General features: G+C 46.6%; 1 protein-coding gene across 1 annotated transcript in view; it reads right to left on the reverse strand.

Annotated features, from left to right (window-relative positions):
* PRKDC (protein kinase, DNA-activated, catalytic subunit) overlaps positions 1-22,275 on the reverse strand; it is a 3,362,625-nt gene that overhangs the window by 302,444 nt on the left and 3,037,906 nt on the right. Inside the window, exon 77 of the mRNA XM_069621025.1 lies at positions 5,804-6,008. Within this exon, the coding sequence (XP_069477126.1) occupies positions 5,804-6,008 (205 nt within the window). The remainder of the gene's footprint in view (positions 1-5,803; positions 6,009-22,275) is intronic.

The raw sequence follows: 22,275 nt of genomic DNA on the forward strand, positions 1-22,275 counted from the left end.
CACTTAGACACCACTTCGCACCTTTATTTTCTAAGGTTAATGGGTTGGTGCAATGCCTGACTGGTTCCAACACTCAAAGGATGGTTCCCTTAACTGATGTTTCTAATGGCCATCGCTGTCTAAAAGTACAAAATAAAAAAAACTCTGTGTCTATACCTATGCTTGCCCTCACTCTTTACATAAAATGTGATAGGAAGTCTTACAACGGAAAATAGTGGCTCAACAGAAAATTGGAAACCAAAGTTGGTTTCAGGTGGTCTTCTCACCAAGTGTAGTTTGGTCAATGTCACAAAAATGTGTTCAAAAGGGCTAGTCGTAAGATCTTTTCCACCGAGCCCTGGTAGTGGTTTCAAGTATCTTCCGTGTCTTTGGGTTCCTTGGGGTTCCCTTCCCCAAGCTTCAACTTATTCAAGTTCCAAACACCACAAAAGAAATATAACAGTTGCTTTTGAAGCTTCTCAGGGTTCCCTTCACCACGCTTCAATCCGTTCAACACTACAAAAAAACAATAAGTCTCCAACTTGGTTGGGCCTTACAAAAGCTCAGGCCGCTTTCAGTTTCAAACAAAACAAAATATATCACAATTCCTTTTAATCTTCTTATGATGCCCTTCCCCAAGCTTATGCCTCTCTGTTTCCAAAATAAGTATTCAGCTTTGGTAGGCCTCTCAGGGTTCCCTTCCCCAAGCTTAGGCCCTTCTAGTTTCAAACACAAGTTCAGCTGGTCAGGATGAACCTTTTCCTTATGTACAGTTTCTCTCACATACATTCCTTTCATGAGGTAGAATCAGACGCTTTCAAAAACGGTGGGCTCTTTGCTTTTCCAAAGCGCAACCACTCTGATCCTTTGCCACTCTTTTTATTTCTTACACTTGATTTCCTTCATACTTTTTATCTTCAGGTGCTTCCTGCACCACTTTCGTCTTTTCCTTTCTCTCTGTTGTGCCTCTTGCACAATCCCCTCCTTCTGTCGTGCACACTTGCACCTGTCCTTTTCCTATCGTTCCTCTTGCACACTTCTTTCACTCTTCCGTGCACACCTGCACTTTTCCTTCTTTCCGGGTCGCTCTCGCCCTTTCCTTTTACTCTGGACTTCACGTTTACTTCTGAGCCACTAATTTGCCTTTTTCTTCCTTATGTGTCACTAGCATGCTTTCTCCTTCTTTCCTCTTTCCTTATTCCATCTTTCTTACTTTGTTTCTTTAAACTGTCCTTCTCGCTTTCCGCTCTATGCCGCTTTACAAATCTTGCTTTTCTCGCTTTCCTGCTCCAGCGGGTAGCGTAGCACTGGCAAGCGGTCCCTTCTGGATGCTTTGGGTCGAGGTCAGGGTCTCACCACCTGCCCCTCAGAAACCCTTGCACCCGGCACACAGCCCAAAGGAACTAGCAATTGCAAGGACAATACCAGCAGGATACCAGCTGCCTTGCGCCAGGCTCTCATGCGACATGGCTTCCTAGCCACGCTGCAGTCCCTCTCATACATCGGAACAGTGTTGCAGCACGCTGCTCTCCTCTGGATCCTTCTGTGTACAGCTTCTAGTTCCTTGGCTTCTCTGGTCCACTATGCCTATCCAGCTCGCTCCTTCACCTGTGCAAAACTACACCTTTTATATTGACAAAACCAGACAAGTGGAGTCAGGTGTGAGTGGTCATGATTAAATGCCTGACTATTAGTGGGACAGCTTGAGTTCTTTCTATGGTATGTTTCCCTCATCTGCCCCATGTTATTCCTATGGGTAATCTTTACTGATCTTAGTTGCCTCCTCCTAGTCTCAGTATTTGTTGGAAAGGGGGAGATGTGGGGAGATTGACAATACCTCATAAAGGGTGAGGGAGAGTAGATTGGGGTATTTTTGGGACTGAGGGAATACCATGTCTCGTCCTTGTGGATCCTCCTCCCAATCCCTCGCGAACCTTCACTCAGGTGATCCTCCCTTTCATGTCCACCCACAGGGTCGGGATCCAAAAGCGATGGACCTTCCCTGGCCACCTGAATGGAAGATACGGCGCGAGTAAGTGGGAGAATAATGTCAGGTTTCTCATATCACCCATCAGTACGAATTTCGTTGAGAGTTTGAGGAGGGGGGGGAACAGCAAAGGAATGTCTGATTCTTGGGTGCTCGATGAGCTGGGTTGCCGGTAGATGAGTATAATTGCATAATTGGTTATTTATAACACGCTTAATACCAAAGAGGTTTCTTCGCACTGACCCGGGATTCAACCCTGTGTTGCTCTGCGTTGTCTTGCTTCTAAAACGAGCGCATTGGCACTGAGCTATACTACCCATGCCTCAAGGCCTCAGTAGGAGGTTGTATATAGTTTCGGGGTAATATTATGTTTGGTTAGAAGTATTTTATAACCAACTATTAGTGGGATGGGGATCTGTCGGATCTGTAGGGAGAAGTTAGCAATAAGGGCAAATCCACGTCCTGGTGCGTTAGGGCGGTATGCTCGAAAAATGGCTGAAAGGGAACGGCTAGTGAGAGTAGAAGGCCATAGGCACTATGGAGCCATGATTCAGTGGTGGCAAGGGTTAGGATTAGGTGGTGGTCAATAATGAGATCATGGATAGCTATTGAGTAAGTGAAAAGAGAGCGAACATTTAAAAGTTTGCCACAGATGGTTACAGTCTGGTTAGTGGAAGGTATGCGTTGGGTGTTGCGCAGCGGTTTTTGCGTAGGCTTTAAGGAAACGGGGGTGAGTGGTGGGAGGGATAGGGGAGCAGGTTGGTGGAGAGGTTCGTAAGGAGAAGCTATGCATCTGAATGGCCCTCAATAAGTAGGGCGAAGCCATGAGGTGGTAGTGTGGCTCCTGATGTTCTGGCTTGTAGTTTGGCAAGTCGATGTGCCGCAACACAGGGGTGGGAGAGTATGGGCGTTAGATTTTGATGTTTAATAATCGGATTGTGGTGGATGGAGGTAGACATAGTTGGCAAGGTGTATTAGTGGCAAAACCAGTGGGGTGGGCGGTGGAGTGGCAAGTCCTAGGGAAGCATTGGACTGATATGCTTGGCTGAGAGGAGGGCTACTCTGCCATGGATGTCTGGATAAGGTTGGGCAGTGCTGTGTTGCAGCCCTGATGGGGCAAGCGGTGTGCAGTGGTAGCAAGAAGGGGGTGGGACGTCCTGGAGATGCAGAAGCACTGTGGTGCCTGGCAGGGAGGAGGGTTGCTCTGCTTTGCTTGGTTTGAGCAGCATGGAGTAGCACTACGAGCTCCCGGGTGCAGACGGTGTGCAATGGTAGCAGAAAGGGGGAAGGAGGGTGGATTGGCGACGCAAGGGTTCTATCATGTCTTGATGGGAAGAGGGTTGCTTGGCCCGGCATGTCTAGTCTGAGTTGGTCAGTGCAAAGCTGTACTGGAGGAACGGAAACTGCACAAGGGTGGAAGATATAGGGTGGGTGGTGGAGTTAGGCGATCTACACTAGTATGTGCATAGTGGTTGCACGCATTGATGTGTGCTGCATTGTCATGTGGGTGTGTATGGGTCATACTTGGAGACAGGCCATATGACTGCCTTTGCACTGTATTCTGTGAGGGGGCATGGGAGTACTGGGTGTGGTCGGGGTGATGTGCACTTTGATATGTGTATTTCTGTGCGTTGATGGGGGGCAGGATTAGCTTGATTCAGCTTCATATTGGTGCACTTTCTGTACTCACCCGCCTCGCCAGCTGTGCCAGCTCCTACCTCCGCTGCACTGACTCCCTCAATGCCCTCGAGATGCAGCACACTGCTGCACTTTTCCTCCCATGGGAGCAGCTTTAGGGGTGAGTGTGGACCGCCACCTGTTACAGTGCATTGACGCCTGTGGGCTGCCAGAAGGTTCTGCACCCTTAGGCGGAGGTCATCCCATAGCTTATGGCAGTCCTTGATGGTACGGATTGACATCCACAGCGGTCACCTTCTAGGCAGCCGCAGCCCATATGGCCTTGCGACTCAGCTGAGAATAGCGCCCCTGCATTTTCCACAATGTGGTCAACCAGCATGGTGAGTTCTGCTTCACTGAAGCGTGACTTGCGCACATGGTTTTGTGGGATCCTTGCAGCCATGTCCCTCTGTGTGTTGGCCCACTCACTGATACTGGATGGCTTCTGATACAGGAGGATTGCAGTGGATTATGATTTTTGTAATGGGCGCCACTCTCTTTCCAGTTCCGGCGATCACAGTATTTAAGGTTGTTTCCGGCTCCGCGTACGCGGTGCTGCTATGTCTGGCATGCACGGGGTGGAGGCAGAAGCACCACCAACATTTGTGGTGGTACATCCGACTCCGCCGGTGTTTCCGTGATGGCACCGGTTCCGCGCATTAGTGATGCATGCGGCCAGCACGCCGTAATCCTACCCTGTTTCCGCCACTACCATCACGGTAACACCAGATTTTTACCGGCGGACCCGTAATGAGGCCCACTGAGTAGAATATGTTCTTTCAAGGCCACTCTTGTTCTACGGGTAGGTGCAAGTCTCTGATGAGCATGTCTGCCAGAAGATTGTGTTCCCCTCGAACATGTTTTGATAGTAGGAACATGTTGAGTTTGAGTGCCCACTTCCAAATGTTCTGTGACAGTTTGGATAGCCCTGGAGAGCGAGTGCCCCTATGTTAGTTCAAATAGTACAAGGCCACTATCTTCCAGTGTAGGTGTGTTTGGAAGGTTTTCAGCGCTTTGAACACCGTCAGTAGTTCCAACAGATTGATATGTTTGGATGCTACTATTGGAGACCACACGCTGTGCCCCGTCTGTCACAGTGAGGCCCAGAGGCGTATGGCTATCTGACATATCTGTGTCTCTGCTGGCTCGTTGGAGTGCAGTTGACTCAATCGGTGCCGGCAGAGCCGAAACTGTAGATGTCAGGGCCAGATATGCTAGAGCCGAGGCCAAAGCCTTGGCAAAGATGTCAAGTATTTTAAGCCTGATGGCCTCCCCTGCCTCTGGTATAGAGGATCGGGTGGAGAAAGGGACCGGCATAGCTTGATCTTCATGGCAACCCTGTAGCAGTGGCTCCTCTTCTTCAATGAGGAAGAAGAATGGGGCTTGGAAGAACCGTTGAGCGTTCTTCTGTGTGGTGAATCCCGCCAGGCGACCTTGAACAAGTCCCCTCATGACCTTTCTCCTTGTGGAGGAAGGTGAACAACTGTACCTCATGTTCCCGAAGCACCTAGCAGAACATCGACTGGGCATGAAGCTCAATCCTGCATGTCATGCCCCTCACTGAGGCAATAAAGACAAATTTGGTGAGGTTCCAAGGATGCCCACAGTTGAAGCATGGTTTGAACCCCGAAAGACTTCATCGGATTCAGCATATTGACAGAGAAAACACAAAAAGAAATAATTTCAGAGAAGCAGTGCTCGTAAAATTAGGAGAATGCAGAGAAAAAAGGAACTAAGGTCACAAGGAGCAGTGTTTCTATATATACTGGCCTCAAAATAATGTCCAACATGAGGAAGTATCAAGCAGAGCCGGCACACAGCTGACAGACAGGCTGCCGTCCAGCGCACCCTGGCAGCAGAAAGATTTCTGAAAAAAGCAGCTGCGCTGGGAGATAGATATCAAAGAGGAGTAATCCGTGGGAGGAAGAAATCCAGTAGAAATTCTATTGCATTTGAGGCTGTATAAATCAACAATAAATATAACAAAATCTGATGCACTCTGGAGTGGAGGCTAGTTTATTATTTTCATATGCAGCTGCACGCCTGGCAATAGTTCAATAGTTGAGATATCATTGGATATTATCCATCATTTCATATTTTCCAAAACAATACAAATTCTAATCGAATACTTTCTTACACACTGGCAACAAGTTTACCAACCAGGTATTTCTAACTCATTCCTCAAAAATTCAGGTTTGAATTCACTCAGCCAAGATGAACACTCTTTCAAGTTTCCAGGCTCTTTCTGACATTCTCTCATCTTTGACAATAAGGACTCAGCCACTTTGGTAAATGATTTGATTTCCATGTCCGGTAGTTTTGAGCCTCCTTTTCCAAAGAGTTTATCCATCTCCTTTCCATATGTCTGAAATTGACAAAGTGTTTAGGGTGAGAGAGTTTTATGATTTGTTTTCAATAAACCACTGTTAAGATAGCTAACAGTTGAACTAACATTGCACCTAAAGCCGTACTACATTTATTTATTTATTTTGACATTTGTTAAGTGCACTTAGCCCGGAGGCACTAGGTGCTGGTTACAGAAGCGTGGTGGTTACAATAGTCATCTTCGGTTACATTCAGTGCAGGATGGGTTAGGTTACAGACAAAGTTAATCAACAGTTGTTCTTAGGTTTCATTTAGCAGTTACATACAGGGGTTGCATATTATAGGTACAGTTAGATAGTCTGAAGGTAGAGCACACAAGTGATGGGTTGGGTAGCAGTAGCTAGAGGAGGGGGTGTGAGTAGCTATTTCCCTTGATTGAAAGCCATGTTTTGAGTTCTTTCCGGAAGGACCATAGGGGTGGGTCTGATCTCAGTGCAAGAGACATGGTGTTCCAAAGTTTAGCTGCGATCACTGGGAAGCTACAACCTCCTGCTTTTTGGCACTTGAAGCGGGGGATGAGCTTTGGAGAATTGACTCAATAGATATCTAGGGGCACTCCTTGACAGACATTTGTGAGTAAGGGATAGAATTTTAAGTGTTGTCCGCGCCCGAACTGGCAGCCAGTGGATTTTGCGTCTAGCTGAAGAGATATGATCCTTTTTAAGAATGTTGAGTGCCGCTCTGTCGGCATTATTCTGAATGATTTGTAGTTTTCTAATGGTCCCGGTGTGGGAGCCTGCAAAGAGGGAATTACAGTAGTCAATCAGCATTCTAGCGAGGGTGACGCAGTTGTCTGTGGTCAGGAATAGTCTGCTGGCAGTGATCAGTTTGGCAGTGTAGGCCGCTGCTGATGCAATAGCATTGACTTGCCTGGTCAGGGTGAGTGATGATTTGAGGTAAACATGGAGGGCCCGATTCTCATCATGGCGCAGTGAGCGTGCTAAATAGCACGACTCACTGCACTATTTCTTGACGCCCAGACACCACTGCTATTCTTATTTGGGCCTGGGCGTATTCGCAAAGCAAGACAGTGCTTTTGTTGTAATCCGCCTGTTTCCAAAGGAAACAGGCATATTGCAGAATCTCATGGCCAGGGCGGAAGCCCGATGGTCTGAGGTCAAGGAGGTTATGTGTTTCCAGGAATGTTTGTATTTGCACGTATTCTATCCTATCCAGTATTTCAAGAAGGAAATGTACGGTGGTGATTGGGCAGTAGTTCGTTGGGATGTTTGGGTCTAGTGTGCGTTTTTTGAGAAGAGGGAGAACCCAGGCCTCTCTGAGATTTCCTGGTACGTTGCTTGAGGAGAACGAGTTGTTGATCAGAGTCGTGATAAAGGGGGCTAGTTCTTCGGCAGACGCTTATGAGAGAGGCTGGGCAGATATAACCTTGACATTTGGAGAGTTTTAGACCGTTGATAGTTTTAATGGTATCTGTGATGGTTACAGGTGTGAATTCAAATCTATGCAGAGATATGGGCAGTGCAATTGCATAGCACAGGTATGGATAGGAGGCACTTGCTTGGATTTTTGGGCGTTCATTTTGTATTCGGAGTACGGAAATCTTGCAAAGCAGAGCCTTTTGAATGTTGTTCCACCATTGTGAGACTTTATTACATATTACAGTGTTCTGGTGGATTAGCAGGGGATTCGAGTGCCCGTAGAATTGAAGAGAGTTTTCTGGTTCTGGATTTAGCTTGCACAATTCTTTGGGTGTGGGAATTTCCTTTTGCTTGGAGGATGGCTAGTTTATATTCTGTGGCCTGGGTGTCAAATTGCCGCTTGTTTGCCTGAGAGGTTTTTTTTTCTAGGTGTTTTCAGCTGTTCTTTTTGCTAAGCATAAGGCTTTAAGATGAAGGGTTAAACCGATAGTTTTGGTGGGCGGTGGGTTTAAGTTTGAGGATGCCCAATGGGGCAATTTTGTTGATACTGTGTGAGAGCGAGGGGTCGTTTGGGCCCCCCTCATACATTCAGCACGACGTGGACCACTTGCTCGACCAATGGTGGGGGACGCCTCTATTGCCCTTATGCTAACGTCAGACTTATGCTGACATTGGCATAGGTGGGGCTGTTTCAAGGGACACTTGGCATCCATTTTGTGCACCATCGACTCTATCTTTGGACTAGGCCTCACTGCGATAATACGAAAAGGCTTCTCTCCCCTCTGCAGCGCCGCACACACTGCGCTCATGGCCCCCACCTTTTCTCACTGTGCCTGAAAGCTTTGCAGCTCCATTCTCACGCTTGAGCCGGGGATAATTGCAACAAAAAGACAAATGTAACATCTCACCCTTCCTCTGAGATCACTGTCCTATGTGTGAATCGGCTCAAACCATGCCTTGTAGATCATCCATCTCCACAAACCTGCATGTGCCCTCTTAACCCCGCTGTTGGAAAATTACTGCCAGTGTAACCCTGTGCCCCGCAAGGTAATCTCTTGATGTACCAGACACGTAACCCTGTTGTGAAGCCCACCCCAGTGTGACCTCAACTAGTATCAGACCTCTGTCACAGTATATTGCACCCTAGAACTAACACATGTCAGAATGTTTTATAGCCCCTTTTGATGCGCCAGGACCCACCCCACAGTCAATGTTATCTTTCGGACCAAGACCCTAACCCCGCACCCCACATAAGCCCCTAGGTGTAATGCTATGATTACATGTGTTTGATTCATAAGATGTATGATGATGTATTCAAAGGAACTGTAGTGATCATTATTTAGTGCATGTCTGATGGTAGTATCTCACATTAGCTAACCGCGACCTGACCCTCACCCCGCCTGGACACAGACAGATGGACCTCGTGACGCTCACCCTCCCACCAACCAAGCAGCCAACCATGGAGGAGCAGCACCTATATGTCCATAGGCAACGCAAACTTGTGTTCAACCACAACATACTTTGTAATCTTCATGTCTGACATCATTGATGAATATTTTTGCTCTTATAATCAATTGTACGTGTATTGTTTGCCAGAGCGCTCTCGGGCAGCAGAGTTCTCTGGATGCCAATTTTACATAAAAGAAAACTAACTCTCACAGCCTGTTCTCTTAGTCTCATTCTCCGTTGGGGTGTGCCTTACTTCTTTGCATTTCACGTATAAGATGGGGACTGGGCCTTTACATTTGTTGACCCCCCGCGCCGTGATTGGGACAGGTGTCCCGAGGTCCCATGCCGTGCGGCGAGATCCGGGACGCCCCTTAGCGAAACCATCGCCTCTGCGGTTGACCAGTTCGTGCGCACAAACAAGAGGGTCCAAGGGTTCACGTTTTCCAAATACCCAACTAAAAGTGCTCGCCAAGGCGGGTCACGGCTTGGTTGGGGTGCGGACCAGATTGTGGATAGACCGTGAATGGTGGCTCTCGGACCACCCGACTGAACACGTGAGTATCGGTTGTGAGACTTTCAAGGGAGAAAAGAGGGTTTGGGAGAAGGGGAACAGATAAAGGAGTGGGCAAAAATAAAAGTTAGGGCAAAGTTCAGGGTCTGTGTGAATGTCACTGATGCTTTTTCTTATCTATCCTTCATATGGCCATTAGGTTTTGTGGAAAAAAAGAGGTACAGAGAAATAAGGGACCCTAGCTGAAGGGGGTAGAATGCGGCGCTGCGTAGCATGGTCTCGTCCAGTGCAGGGAACAAGTGAAGAAAAAGTAGGAGTCTCATATATTTAGTAGACTCGGAGTAGTAATTTAGAATATTATTTTTCCGTGTGAGCAGAATTCTTGGTGAGGCATCCTGGGGGGGCTCAGAGGTGGGGAGTGCATGAGAAAGCAAGAACGAGGGACAATAAAGTAAAGTAATTGAAAAGAGGGGAGTAAATTGAAAGGTAGTTCATGTTATATGTTCAATGCGTTAAAGTGTTACATGTTGTTTTGTCATTAAGTACCTATGTATCTGTGTATCGATAACTATAAGAGTTGAGAAAAATTGGTAAGCAAATTTGCGATTAATGTTGAGAAATAATTTGTGGTTCCAGCAAAAGGGTGTAAGTTAAAAGGTTGTTGAAATTTGTTGGCGTTAAAAGAGTTAAACATGGTTGACCAGACGTGTTACAGAAAGGAGATTATTAAGTAATTGACAGTGTGTATTTATACCAAGAAAAAGGAGGTGAACACAAGTAAGAACAAAAAATATGCCATTATGGGAGGGACCACACCATTAGCACATATTTGTCAGCATCTCCCATTCTATAGTGAGAAAATTCAGAAATACCATGACCAGTGGGTGGGGGAAATAAAAGGAGGCCGTGTACTGCCTATATGGCCGGAATGAGGGTAATTTCATAAGAGGTTATTGGATCTAGTATCCACACACCTGCTCGCGAAATACAGGGGAAAGCAGTTGCAGAAGAGAAGGGAGGTGTTGGATTTGTGGCGGATGTTTGAAGAAGTAGCGCCTAGCGGCGAGGTAAGTAAAGACACAGTAATTGAGAAAGAGAAGGCCCCAGAGGGAGTAGAGTGGGATGCAGGGGGAGAGTGCATGACAACCACAAAAGAGAATGACCGCACTAGAATCTACCCATTATTGACAAGGCCTGCAGTAGGGTACAGTGAGCCCCTGTATGTGCCAGCGTGCACCACACCAACTACCCCGGCAAGGGCATCAGCCACCGCCCTGCCACCGTATGAAAAGGGAGGGTTATAAGGCCCAACTAGTGCCCCTCCAGTGAATTTAGCGCGGTTAACAGGAGACTTAGACAGGCAGCTTGCACATGCACAAATGGAGATAACGCGATTAAGAGCCTTGTGTGATAGGGGCCAGATGTTGGCAGGGGAAGTACCACCATTGACAGCGGTTGACCTCACACCTCTGCCAAGTGTTGCAGGGGGATCCACACCCTTCCCGCCGCCCCCAAAACCAAAAGGGCAGTAACAAGAGTGGCAATCAAGTGAGTTCCTGTTCCATTTAAATGGCAAACCCGTAAGGATAATATGACCTGCAACCCCAGACAGCCAGAGGCGAGGGGCAAGGAGAAAGGGAGTCAGAGGAGGTGGTAGAGGAAGTATGGAGTGATTTAGATGAATATGAAGAGGGAGCGGTAGCAGCGGGATCTCCGCTGCCATTCCACTTCAACCAAGAGGATGAAAGGGCTGCACCAGATGGCAAGGGAGGCTAAGACAAAGAGTAGGGAACATGCTGGTGAGTAAGACGAAGAAGGGAACGGTAAGTAAGAAAGGAGGAAAAGCAAAGCTACAAATGCCTCTGATACACAAGGGAGCAGGGAGATCCCAACCATACCGTCGGCACAGATGGACAAAAATAACTTGTTGAAACTTCTCCCTCCACTTTCGGGTGGGGCGGGGAAGTGGATACATGCATTTGAAAAACATACAGCAGGGGTACCATTGGCTATAGGGGATGTGAAAAGTTTGCTGGTGTCTGCTGTTGGTGATCAAGCAGACGCGGTGTGGGTGAAGGCGGGGTTCCCGGGAGTGACAATGAACTGAGAACGCCATGATGGGTCATCATTTAATAACATTAGAGCACAAGTATGGGATGCATTACGGAGAACTTTTCCAGACACTCCATATTTACACTTAGTGATGCAATGCACTATGGGAGATGAGGAGGAGCCTTCGCAATTCATCCTCCGGGTGCAAGACCTGTGGAGAAGTGAAACGGGTACGGCGTAGGACCAATACACCGCCTTGTTCCCGAAGGAGGTACAGAAGGCCTTGGATAAAATAGCTGGGATAGAAGCCAAGGGCTGGCCCGAGATTCAGAGCATAATTGTACACCATTGTAGGAGGATCAAAAAAAGAGAAAGAGAGATAGCACAGTGAAGGTTGGCAGACGAGACGAAGTTAGTGCAAAATAAATTAGTGAAGGTCGCAGCGCTGAATGCCAAAACATCAACTGACAGAGACAGGGCGAAGGAGAAGAAGGAGTAGGAAATACACCAGCCAGAACGGCAGCAACATGGGTTGCAAACGGATAGGAGCAGTCGGATGGAGAGGAGCAGTACGGAGGGCCCCAATGGCAAGGGAGGCCAGCAAGAGGACGAGGTGGGCACAGAGGATCAAGAGGGGGATTCGGAGGAATGGGAAACAGAGGATTTGGAGGGCCTAGGATGAAGGGAGGACCGCAAGGGTCATGTTGGAACTGCGGGAGGTGGGGGGCATTATTCAAGAGAATGCAGAATGCGATTTATGGGTTATTATCAAGGACAGCCCCCCATGGGAAACGAACAGCAGTATGGTCACCCAGACCCAGGCAGTCCCTATGGGTTACCTGTGGGAGGGAATGGGCAGAACAAACAATGTTATAATGAGCCCCAAATGCAACAAAGACCTCAGCCTCAACAACAACCACAGCAGAGAGGTATGCCACAACAAATGGCAAGGCAGAATACTATGGGCAATGCAAACACTAATATTTTTGCTACATCTGCAAATGGCGCGCCAGCACCTTTTCGCAGTGTAGCGGTGGTGGGAGATAATGTATTCTCTGTTCCAGGAACAGAGACATATGCAGATTAGGATAGCCCACAGAAAGCACTTGCATGTCCAGTCCTATCCACTACCCTACATGCAGAAGAGGAACCACTAGTGGGGGCGGAGATAGGCAACAAACAGTTCATCTTTATGGTGGACTCGGGAGCTGAAAAATCGTGTCTCATGCAAGGCCGGTTCCCACTCTCGGGAAGAAATATGGAAACGCAAGGGTTCTCTGGGGCTATTTTAAAAGTTCCTTACACAAAAGATCTCGACATAACGGTGGGGGGAAAAACAGTGTGAGCGCCTCTACTGTATCACGAAGACTCGCCAATAAATTTGTTGGGAAGAGAGTAAATTGAACATGACAATCTCCTTTACTGAGCGGGGAATAGTTTGCTCCATCCCAGGAGTGTGCCCCGTGCGGGCAATGCTGATAAGCACAATGACAAACGAAGTTGCGGTAAGAGGGGTTCCCATTGACATGGATATGTTAATTTATGGTGTCAGAGTATTAGCAAGGGTGGTGCCAGAGATAACAAGAAAGGAATGGGAAGTACCTTCAGATTTTGTCTTCCGTCCCAATTGTAAATACAGATATTTTACCAGGGACAATTTTGTCTATTGATCTAGAAGGGGTACAGGTTTCAAGTAAACGTATTGCAGTGATAGGACTGGACACACATGGATGTGAGTGGAGAACAGTGCTGTGCATAGACCCAAACATAATGTTGCATGATTTAACTGATGAAGAACTGTTCACTGACAGTGAGAGTAATGGGGAAATAATAATGGAAATAAGTGTACCATGTGACATCATGATTCAACACAGGGAGATACACAACCCTCTAATGGCTACTATTAATGTGCCACCTACTATATTTGAGGAAGATATGGAAAAAGTCCTGCCAGAAATATGGACTACAGGCCCCCATGATGTAGGGCTATTACAAGAAGTTACGCCAATCAAAATAAAATTGAAACCAAGTGCCATACCCCCTAGAGTAAAACAGTACACACTATCAAGGGAGGTGGAGGAAGGAATACAAGAAACAATAAACATACTACTAGAACAAGGGATAATAGTGCCATCTAATTCCTCATGTAACACGGCAATTTTTCCGATCAAAAAAGCGACGGGCGGGGCTTGGAGGATGATCCAGGACCTACGCCCACTTAACGACATCATACAGAAAGAGTTCCCATTAGTACCTAATCCAGCACCAATATTGTGTAGCATACCTAAAGAGGCCACGTGTTTCACAGTAGTGGATTTGAAGAATGTTTTCTTCTCAATACCACTTGACCCGAGCTCTCAGTACCTCACAGCGTTCACGCTAGGGGGGAACCGATATGAACATTGTAAATTACTGCAGGGATATTGTGAAAGCCCAAGCATTTTCAATAGAATTTTGCATGAAGAACTTGGAAACATTGATGTAGAAAGAACGATAATATGTAGATGATTTACTTGTCTGCAGTAGAAGTGAAGAACAGTGCAGGTCCGATTCAATAACATTGTTAAATTTGTTGGTCGCGAAAGGATACAAGGTGGACAAAGGTAAGCTGCAATATTGCCTAGCAGAAGTACTCTACTTAGGACAGCTAATTTCAAAAGATGGCAAGAGAATTTTACCAGATAGAGCAGCTGTGATACGCCATTTGATCATACCAAAAACAGTGAAGGGCATGCAAACATTTATCAGCATCTGTAATTACTGCTGTGCATGGATACTTGATTATGCAGCATACACACGCCCACTGTTACAGGCTCTGAAGGAAGCACAAAAGAATAATGTCCCATTAAAATGGACAGATGAAATGATGACACAATATTTAAAACTGAAAGACCTCATTGCACATGCACCAGTTTTGGCGAACCCAGATTATGATCAGGAACTTTACATATTCTCACACTGCAATGGTATTTTAATGACTCCAGTGCTGACACAGAAAACATCACTAGGTCACAAGCCATTGGCCTATTACAGCGGTACAGAAGACTCAGTAATGCAGGGCCACTTTGCATGCGAACAAGCTCTCGCTGAAGCGGCCTTCGCAATAGAAAAAAGCGCCACCATCGTAATGGGATGCTCAGTGACCCTATACGCAGAACACTCACTCTTTGCAATTTTAGAAAGGTCAAAATCAACACTAACACCACGAAGGGCAACAGCATATGAGATAATAATATCGAGCCCAAATGTTCATGTGGTCAGATGCAAGACAGTGAACCCAGCCATATTCATTACAGAGCCCTCCACAGTAGAAGATATCCAGACACATGATTGCGCTACATATGAGGGAGAAGAGGATGATATTCCCAAAGCAAGTGAAAATGCACTACAGGAGGGAGAAGAACAAGTTACTTACCAACAGTAACGTTCTTTCGACTGGATGTTCCTCCCACGCATTCCTCATCTTGTGATCAAATAAACATAAAAAAGCGACTGATTCTAAGGGATCGGATCGCAATAGGCACTCGAAGAGAATCGATCTAGGAGTAGATCGAGACATTCTTCGTCGTCATCGAAAAAAATGAAGAGGAGACATAGATCTCCCTCATCATCTTCTTCTTCAGAGTCGACCGAAGAAATTCATTGTCTGACTAAATCGGATTCTCCCAGTAAGTGGGAAGAATTCCGCAAAAAGATGATGGAGTTTTCGAGAATGCAGCCTCGGCCCCGGCCCCCTCGAAAGAACCTCGAAAAAGCCACACCCTAAAGTCGCTCCATTGGACGACAAAGGGAAGTCCAAGGCTACTATGGCAAAGACCAGTAGCGTTGAGGAATACAAAAAACCTTGAGTCGACGTAAAACCGTCGAAGAATCTTCGAGAGTCGAGCACCTCTCCAGTGCCAGCCAAGAAACACAAATCGTCAAAGACTTCGACAACTTCGTCGACGCCCTTGACGTCGATAATTTCGACACCAAAGCCAAATGCGTCATCGACGCCATTATCGAAGTCATCTTCGAAAACTTCGAAGACTTCGAAGACATCCTCGAAAACTTCGAGGGATTTGCCATTTCCTGCGAAGCAGATGGAAGAGGTAGAAAGGAGATTCACTCCTTTGCCCAGATCAGACTTTTTCAAATCTATGTCTGCAATCTATGAAATCTGCTTCAGAAGAAGACGAAGTTACTCCTTTGGGAGTTACTTATGGTACAAGACAAGTTCCTGAAGAACTTATTGACCAGGAATCTAGAATGAGAGATGTGAGGCAGGATCCACTGGTGTGAGGCAGGATCTCTCAACATCTGAAGGAATGGAGGGCATTACCTCAGATGCTTGGGCACTGGAAACAGTAGCCCAAGGTTACTGTCTCCCCTTTCTAAAAAGGCCTCAGAATCATCCACCGGGTGCCAACTCCGTCAAAATTCCGGATCCGCTCCTGTTGCAGGAAATTTTAACCCTGCTAGAGAAAGGTGCCATTGAACTGGTACCTGTAGCAGAGAGGAACAGGGGTTGGTACTCCCCATATTTTCTCATCCCAAAAAAGGACGGAGGACTGAGACCCATCTTGGACTTGAGAAACTTGAACAAGTTCCTCAGGAAGGACAAGTTCAAGATGGTGACTCTTTCTCAGATCCTTCAGGCTCTCCAACTCCAAGATTGGTTGGTATCATTGGACCTTCAGGATGCTTACTTTCATGTGCCAATCCATCCAAAGCAAAGAAAGTACCTGAGGTTCGCGATTGGCAATTCTCATTATCAGTTTCGAGTTCTGCCATTAGGGTTGACCTCCGCCCGAGGGTTTTCACCAAACTGTTGGCGGTTGTGGCAGCAAGTCTCAGGAAAGGAGGTATTCACATATATCCCTACCTGGACGACTGGTTGATCAGAGCAAGTTCTCCAGAACAAGCTCAGGAACATCTTTCGATCACCTGCCACTTCCTCCACAAACTGGGCTTCTCCCTCAATTTCAAGAAGTCCCACATGATACCAGCCCAGAAACTCCAGTTTATCGAAGCAGTCTTGGACACTTCATCGGCAAAAGCCTTGCCTCCCAAAGTGAGAGCTCTACACATCCAGCAGATGGTAACAAAATTCCAGAATGCCCAACGTCTACCGGCCTTCAATTTTCTCAGGTTGCTCGGCCTCATGGCATCCTGCATTTTCCTAGTACCAGAGGCCAGGTTGAGAATGAGATCCCTTCAATGGGCACTCAGAACTCAGTGGTCCCAGTTCTCAGGGAATATGTCGGATCTTCTGCAAGTCCCGAGCGCAGTTGCTCAGGATCTTCTATGGTGGGCTTGCAACGACAACATTCTCAAGGGAGACTCTTTTTGGCAACCATGGCCGGAGATAACGGTAGTGACGGACGCCTCACTCACGGGGTGGGGAGCACACACCAAAGATCTGACAATCAGCGGTCGTTGGTCTCCATCGGAGTCCAAACTACACATCAACCTATTAGAGATGAGGGCAATCAGAATAGCTCTGAAGGCCTTTCTGCCCTCTGTACAGGGAAAGAATGTTCTGATAATGACGGACAACACAGTGGCCATGTACTATCTCAACAAGAGAGGAGGTGTAGGGTCACTGCCACTGTGCTCAGAGGCAATGCAGCTCTGGTTCTGGGCAATACGAGAAGGAATCTCTCTGTCGGAAATTCACCTAGCCGGAGAGAAGAACACGGCGGCAGACGCTCTGAGCAGGCAAAGCACGGTCTCTCACGAGTGGGAGCTGGCTCAGGAAGTCCTTCTGGAGATGTTCGCCCTTTGGTGAACCCCTCAAGTGGATCTGTTCGCCACCGCGATTAACCGGAAGTGCGATCAGTACTGCTCAAGGGAATTTCCTCAAAGAGGAGCTCTGGGAGACGCATTCGTAGTGGAGTGGTAGTTTCCACTGCTGTATGCGTTTCCCCCAGTCCCTGTGATTCCTCAAGTAATCAGGAGGTTGAGAAAGTTCAGGAAAACCATGATCCTAATTGCCCCGGATTGGGCCAGGAGGACGTGGTACCCGGACCTTCTAGACATGTCCATCTGCCCTCCAATACGTCTTCTGCAAAGAGAGGATCTTCTCTCGCAAGAGGAAGGTCGGGTTCTCCATCCAGAGGTCAAGGCACTCAACCTTCACGCATGGTTTCTGAGAGGTTGAGATACAAGGATTGGGATCTTCTGGATGACGTAATGGAAATCTTGCTTTCGGCCAGAAGACCAGCAACAAAGTCTTTGTACCGATGTCGCTGGAATAGGTTTAGTAACTGGTGCAAAGACAAGGATGTGGACCCTTTTCAGTGTGGCACCCCAATGGTGCTTTCCTTTCTGCTACATCTAGCTAATCTGGGGCTCCAGATAGGAACAATAAAAGGATACTTTGCTGCGCTGTCCATTTTCAAGCGCTCCTCGGAAGAGGTTTCATATTTCAAAATACCGTTAATAATGCAATTCTTAAAGGGGCTCACTAATGTATACCCCTCCAGTACCTTTTCATGTACCAGCCTGGGACTTAAATTTAGTATTAAAATTCTTGACTTACATACCTTTTGAGCCTCTGCACTCATGTCCATTGAGGCTTTTGACTCTAAAAACTGTCCTCCTTGTGGCCCTATCATCAGCCCGCAGGGTTAGCGAACTTCAGGCTCTCTCATGCAAACCACCATATACTATTTTTTATAAAGATAAGGTAGTCCTTAAAGTTAAACCTTCATTTTTGCCAAAAGTAGTCTCGGACTTCCATTTGTCACAAAAAATAGTACTTCCTACGTTTTATCCTCCTCCTCACCTGGGCAAAGAAGAGGAGAGATTACATAGATTAGATCCCAAGAGGGCTCTTAGTTTTTACATCTCTAGGATGGCTAAATTGAGACAAGATGACCAACTGTTTGTGGGTTACACTGGTCAAAAATTAGGCTTATCTGTAACAAAACAGACCATTTCCCGCTGGATCATATTAGCCATAGTTCAATGCTACAGACTAGCGGAAAAAGAACCACCAGATGGGCTTCGTGCCCATTCTACAAGGGGAATGGCTACTTCTGCGGCTCTGGCAGACATTTGTGCAGCTGCAACCTGGAAAACAATACATACCTTTGTTAAACATTATTGTTTGGACACTGCCTCCTCTAACGAGGGTTTATTTGCAAAGGCAGTTCTGCATTCTGTCCACGAAAATTGAAATGGTACTCCCACCTACAAACAATTGACACTGCTGTGGGAGCATATTACAAGATGAGGAATACGTGGGAGGACACAATCCATTCGAAGAACAAGTTACTTACCAACTGTAACGTTCTTTCGACTGGATGTTCCTCCCACGTATTCCTCATCGACCCTCCCATCCTACCCCACAGTACAGTTTATGTTTTCTTACACTTTCCTCTCACGAAGAATGTATCGGTCATGGGACATGCCTGGGTGTTCCTCCTATATATATTTAATCGAAAAAACAGAACTGAAGCAACGGGCGCGGCTCGAGCTACTTATACCATCGGTGACGTCGACAGAGTACGGAGTACGTCGAGGGACAATCAACGCCACGACCTCAAGCACAGCGCTCTCTGCCGAGAAAATGTTTTGCCGAAGCAGCGAAGCTGGAGATAACGATTTATTTTTCCGATGACGACGAAGAATGTCTCGATCTAATCCTAGATCGAGATCTCTTCGAGTGCCTATGGCGATCCGATCCCTTAGAATCAGTCGCTTTCTTATGTTTTTTTGATCACAAGATGAGGAATACGTGGGAGGACACAATCCATTCGAAATATACTTTGTGGACGGGTCAGCAACAGTAGACAGTGAAACAGGAGAAAAGCACGTGGGAGTGGCATGGAAGAAGAATATGAGATTACTGTACAGAAACGCCTCCCCTCTCATTACTCCGCTCAAGCAGCAGAATTGACAGCACTAATTGAAGCGTTCCACACTGCTAAAGGATGTGCGGTCACAATATATGCTACAACAACAGTACACTGAGGGCTGTCACGATGGCGACGAAGAGGGCTCCGAAGGGCAGATGGTTCGCCAGTACAACATGCAGCATTACTAAATGAACTGATAGAAGCATTAGCAGAACCATCAGTAGTAGCATTGGTGAAATACCAAGCACATACCAACAACACGGATGCGATCTCATTGGGGAAGGCAGCAGCCGACGCTGCAGCGAAAGATGCTGCACATTTCAACAACCCGCAAGCCATAGAGTGCATTGTTAAAACGCCGAGCACAGATTTATCAGAGGAGGGATACAGTCATACACTAATTTCCCAAGTAATAGTGCTCCAAAGACATGCACCTATAGAGGAGCAAGAGTTGTGGGCTAAGAGAGGTTGCAAACAATCGCCAAAAGATTTAATATGGAGACAAGAACTAACCAGGAAGGTAGTGATGCCAGTGGAGTTACTAGAAATAGCATTCCAACAACTACACTTCCCAACACATGTAACTAAGCAACACATTGCAGCGGAAATACAGGAACATTGGTTTGTTCCAAATTTACAGGAGCATTTGTCAAAATTTACAATAGAATGTACAACATGTCAGACATACACTTCAGGAATGGCACTGAGGACACTGCGAGGAACACTACTGTGTCCTGTGGGCCCATTTAGAGAGCTCCACATTGACTACGCAGATATGGGGGAAGGATGTAATGAAGCAAGATACCTGATTGTGATAGTTTGTCCCTTCTCAAGGTGGGTGGAAGCTGGACCATTCGCCCACCAAGACGCAAAGTGTGCCGCGAAATTCCTGGTGCGGGAGGTTTTCTCAAGGCGGTGCATATGTGACGTAATAAGATCAGATAATGGCACACACTTCGCAAATGACCTCTTCAAGGAAGTGACATCGTTACTGGGGGTCAAGCACAAATGATGTTCCATTTATCACCCGATGGCTAACGGAGTGGTAGGAAAAAAATCAACGGCCTGCTCAAAAGCAAGTTATCAAAGTTGTGTAACACGCGTAAGAAGAATTGGGTGTATTGCTTGCCTCTAGCACGGTTCCAACTCAGAACACAGCCAAGTAAAGACCATCATTTGAGCTTGCACAAAATAGTGACGGGAAGGCGCATTCATACGCCACTCTCCCCAGTGAGAGGAGCTTTGGATGCTCACAGAGCTGCCACAGTGCTGGGGGATGATTTTAAGGAATACCTCACCCAACTAACACGTGCAGTGCGTAGTATAGCAAGACAAATTGCACCACCATTTAACAAAAATGCTGCAACAGACACTGCGATGCCAGCACATGACAGCCCAAAGGGTCAGTTAATGCCAGGAGAAAATGTGTATGTGCGGAGTTTTGTACAGAGATGGAACTCTCCAAGATTTCATGGGCCATATGTTTCATGCACACCTACTGCAGTAAAAGTTAAGGGATTGAAATATTGGGTGCATCTGTCAGATGTGAGAAGATCACGCGATAGTGCAATCCTTCAAGGAGAACAAAATGACAGCAACAAAGTTGCAAGTGGGTAGGAGAGAAGGTATGCAGAAACAAAAAATTGAAAAAAAGCAAAATTGAGAGTAATGACTAAGATTCAGTAGGACTCTTGTGCTCATGTTAGCGCTCTCTCTCTCTCTCTCTATCAATCAATTACAAGAAATTTGATTGACAGCTTGTTTAGAAAAATTATTCTCATTACTGAAAGTAAATAATATGAGGTACAAAATGAGTTTATGTTGATGAAATTTAAGGGGCGAGTAGAAGAATAGTATTAAGGTGTGCACACTAAAGAAATAATAAATTTAGCAATAGATTAGTTGAAAAGTTCATATGATGACGGTAAAATGATAACTTGATGAAATAAATAATGAAATGTATGCATGTCACTTAACAATTTCATATCGCCCCTCCAGGTGAAACAATGGCTAAAAGGAGTGCACTTACTGATGACAACACAATTTTAGTTAGTGATTGGGCAGTTAGTAGAGTTCATAAATATTATAATTTGGAGTGTGGTATTAAATATTCAGCAATACTGTTTTCTGCAATGTTATTTTTTATGGCATGGTACCACACTGTGGGCCTCATCACGAGTTGGGCGGTAACCCCGGAGCTAATAGCGCTGGCGCTATCTGCCCTACCGCCAAACCCACCGGCGCTTTTAGCGCCGGACCACAGGTTTGGCGGATTTGGAAATCCCCATTGAGCACATTCGGGAATGCCTCATTCCCCATTGGGCTCAATGGGGAAATTTCGTGCTCATACCGCTGGCGGATTTCCCGTCGGCGGTATGAGCGCGAATTTTCAGTGAATTTCCCCCCAGCTCAGAGCTGGGGAGAAATCCGGTGAAGCCCTGATTTGGTGGACCCTTAAATCCGGCGGTAACAGCGCTACCGCCGGATTTAAGGGTTACCGCCAAACTCGTGATGAGGCCCTGTGTCTTTCATTATTAATGATATGAAAGAGGGGGGGGAAGCGGGGTAAACCTAATACGAGAAGGCTCAACACTCATATGGACGGGTGTGAAAACTATGTGGAAACATAATCACTTTGCCAATACAAACCTCACTACGCTGCATAAGAATCGCACAGCAACAGGCCCCCTTTTTCCACTTGCTGCTATCAGGCCAAGTAATGATAACGAGACCAATCACTATGATGGGGATTACTTTTGGGAGAGTGAGCCTGATCTGATAGATATTGATGTACAGGCAACCACAGAACCTACCACACAAGGCACTATAATGCACTTTAATCTTGCTGCTACCAGTATACAAGAGACCCCAGAACCACAGGCCTGGCACACTGCGAATGAACGCAATGGCACAACATGGGCAGGCGTCTTTCCCATAAACTGTCGAAAAGTAAAAACGATCAATGACAGGGAAGGGGGTAGAAGAGAACGGAAAAGGGGGACGGGAGGGAAA

The sequence above is a fragment of the Ambystoma mexicanum genome, chromosome 5q (assembly GCF_040938575.1).
Source record: "Ambystoma mexicanum isolate Mex_15411 chromosome 5q, UKY_AmexF1_1, whole genome shotgun sequence".
NCBI classification, from domain to species: Eukaryota; Metazoa; Chordata; class Amphibia; order Caudata; family Ambystomatidae; genus Ambystoma; species Ambystoma mexicanum.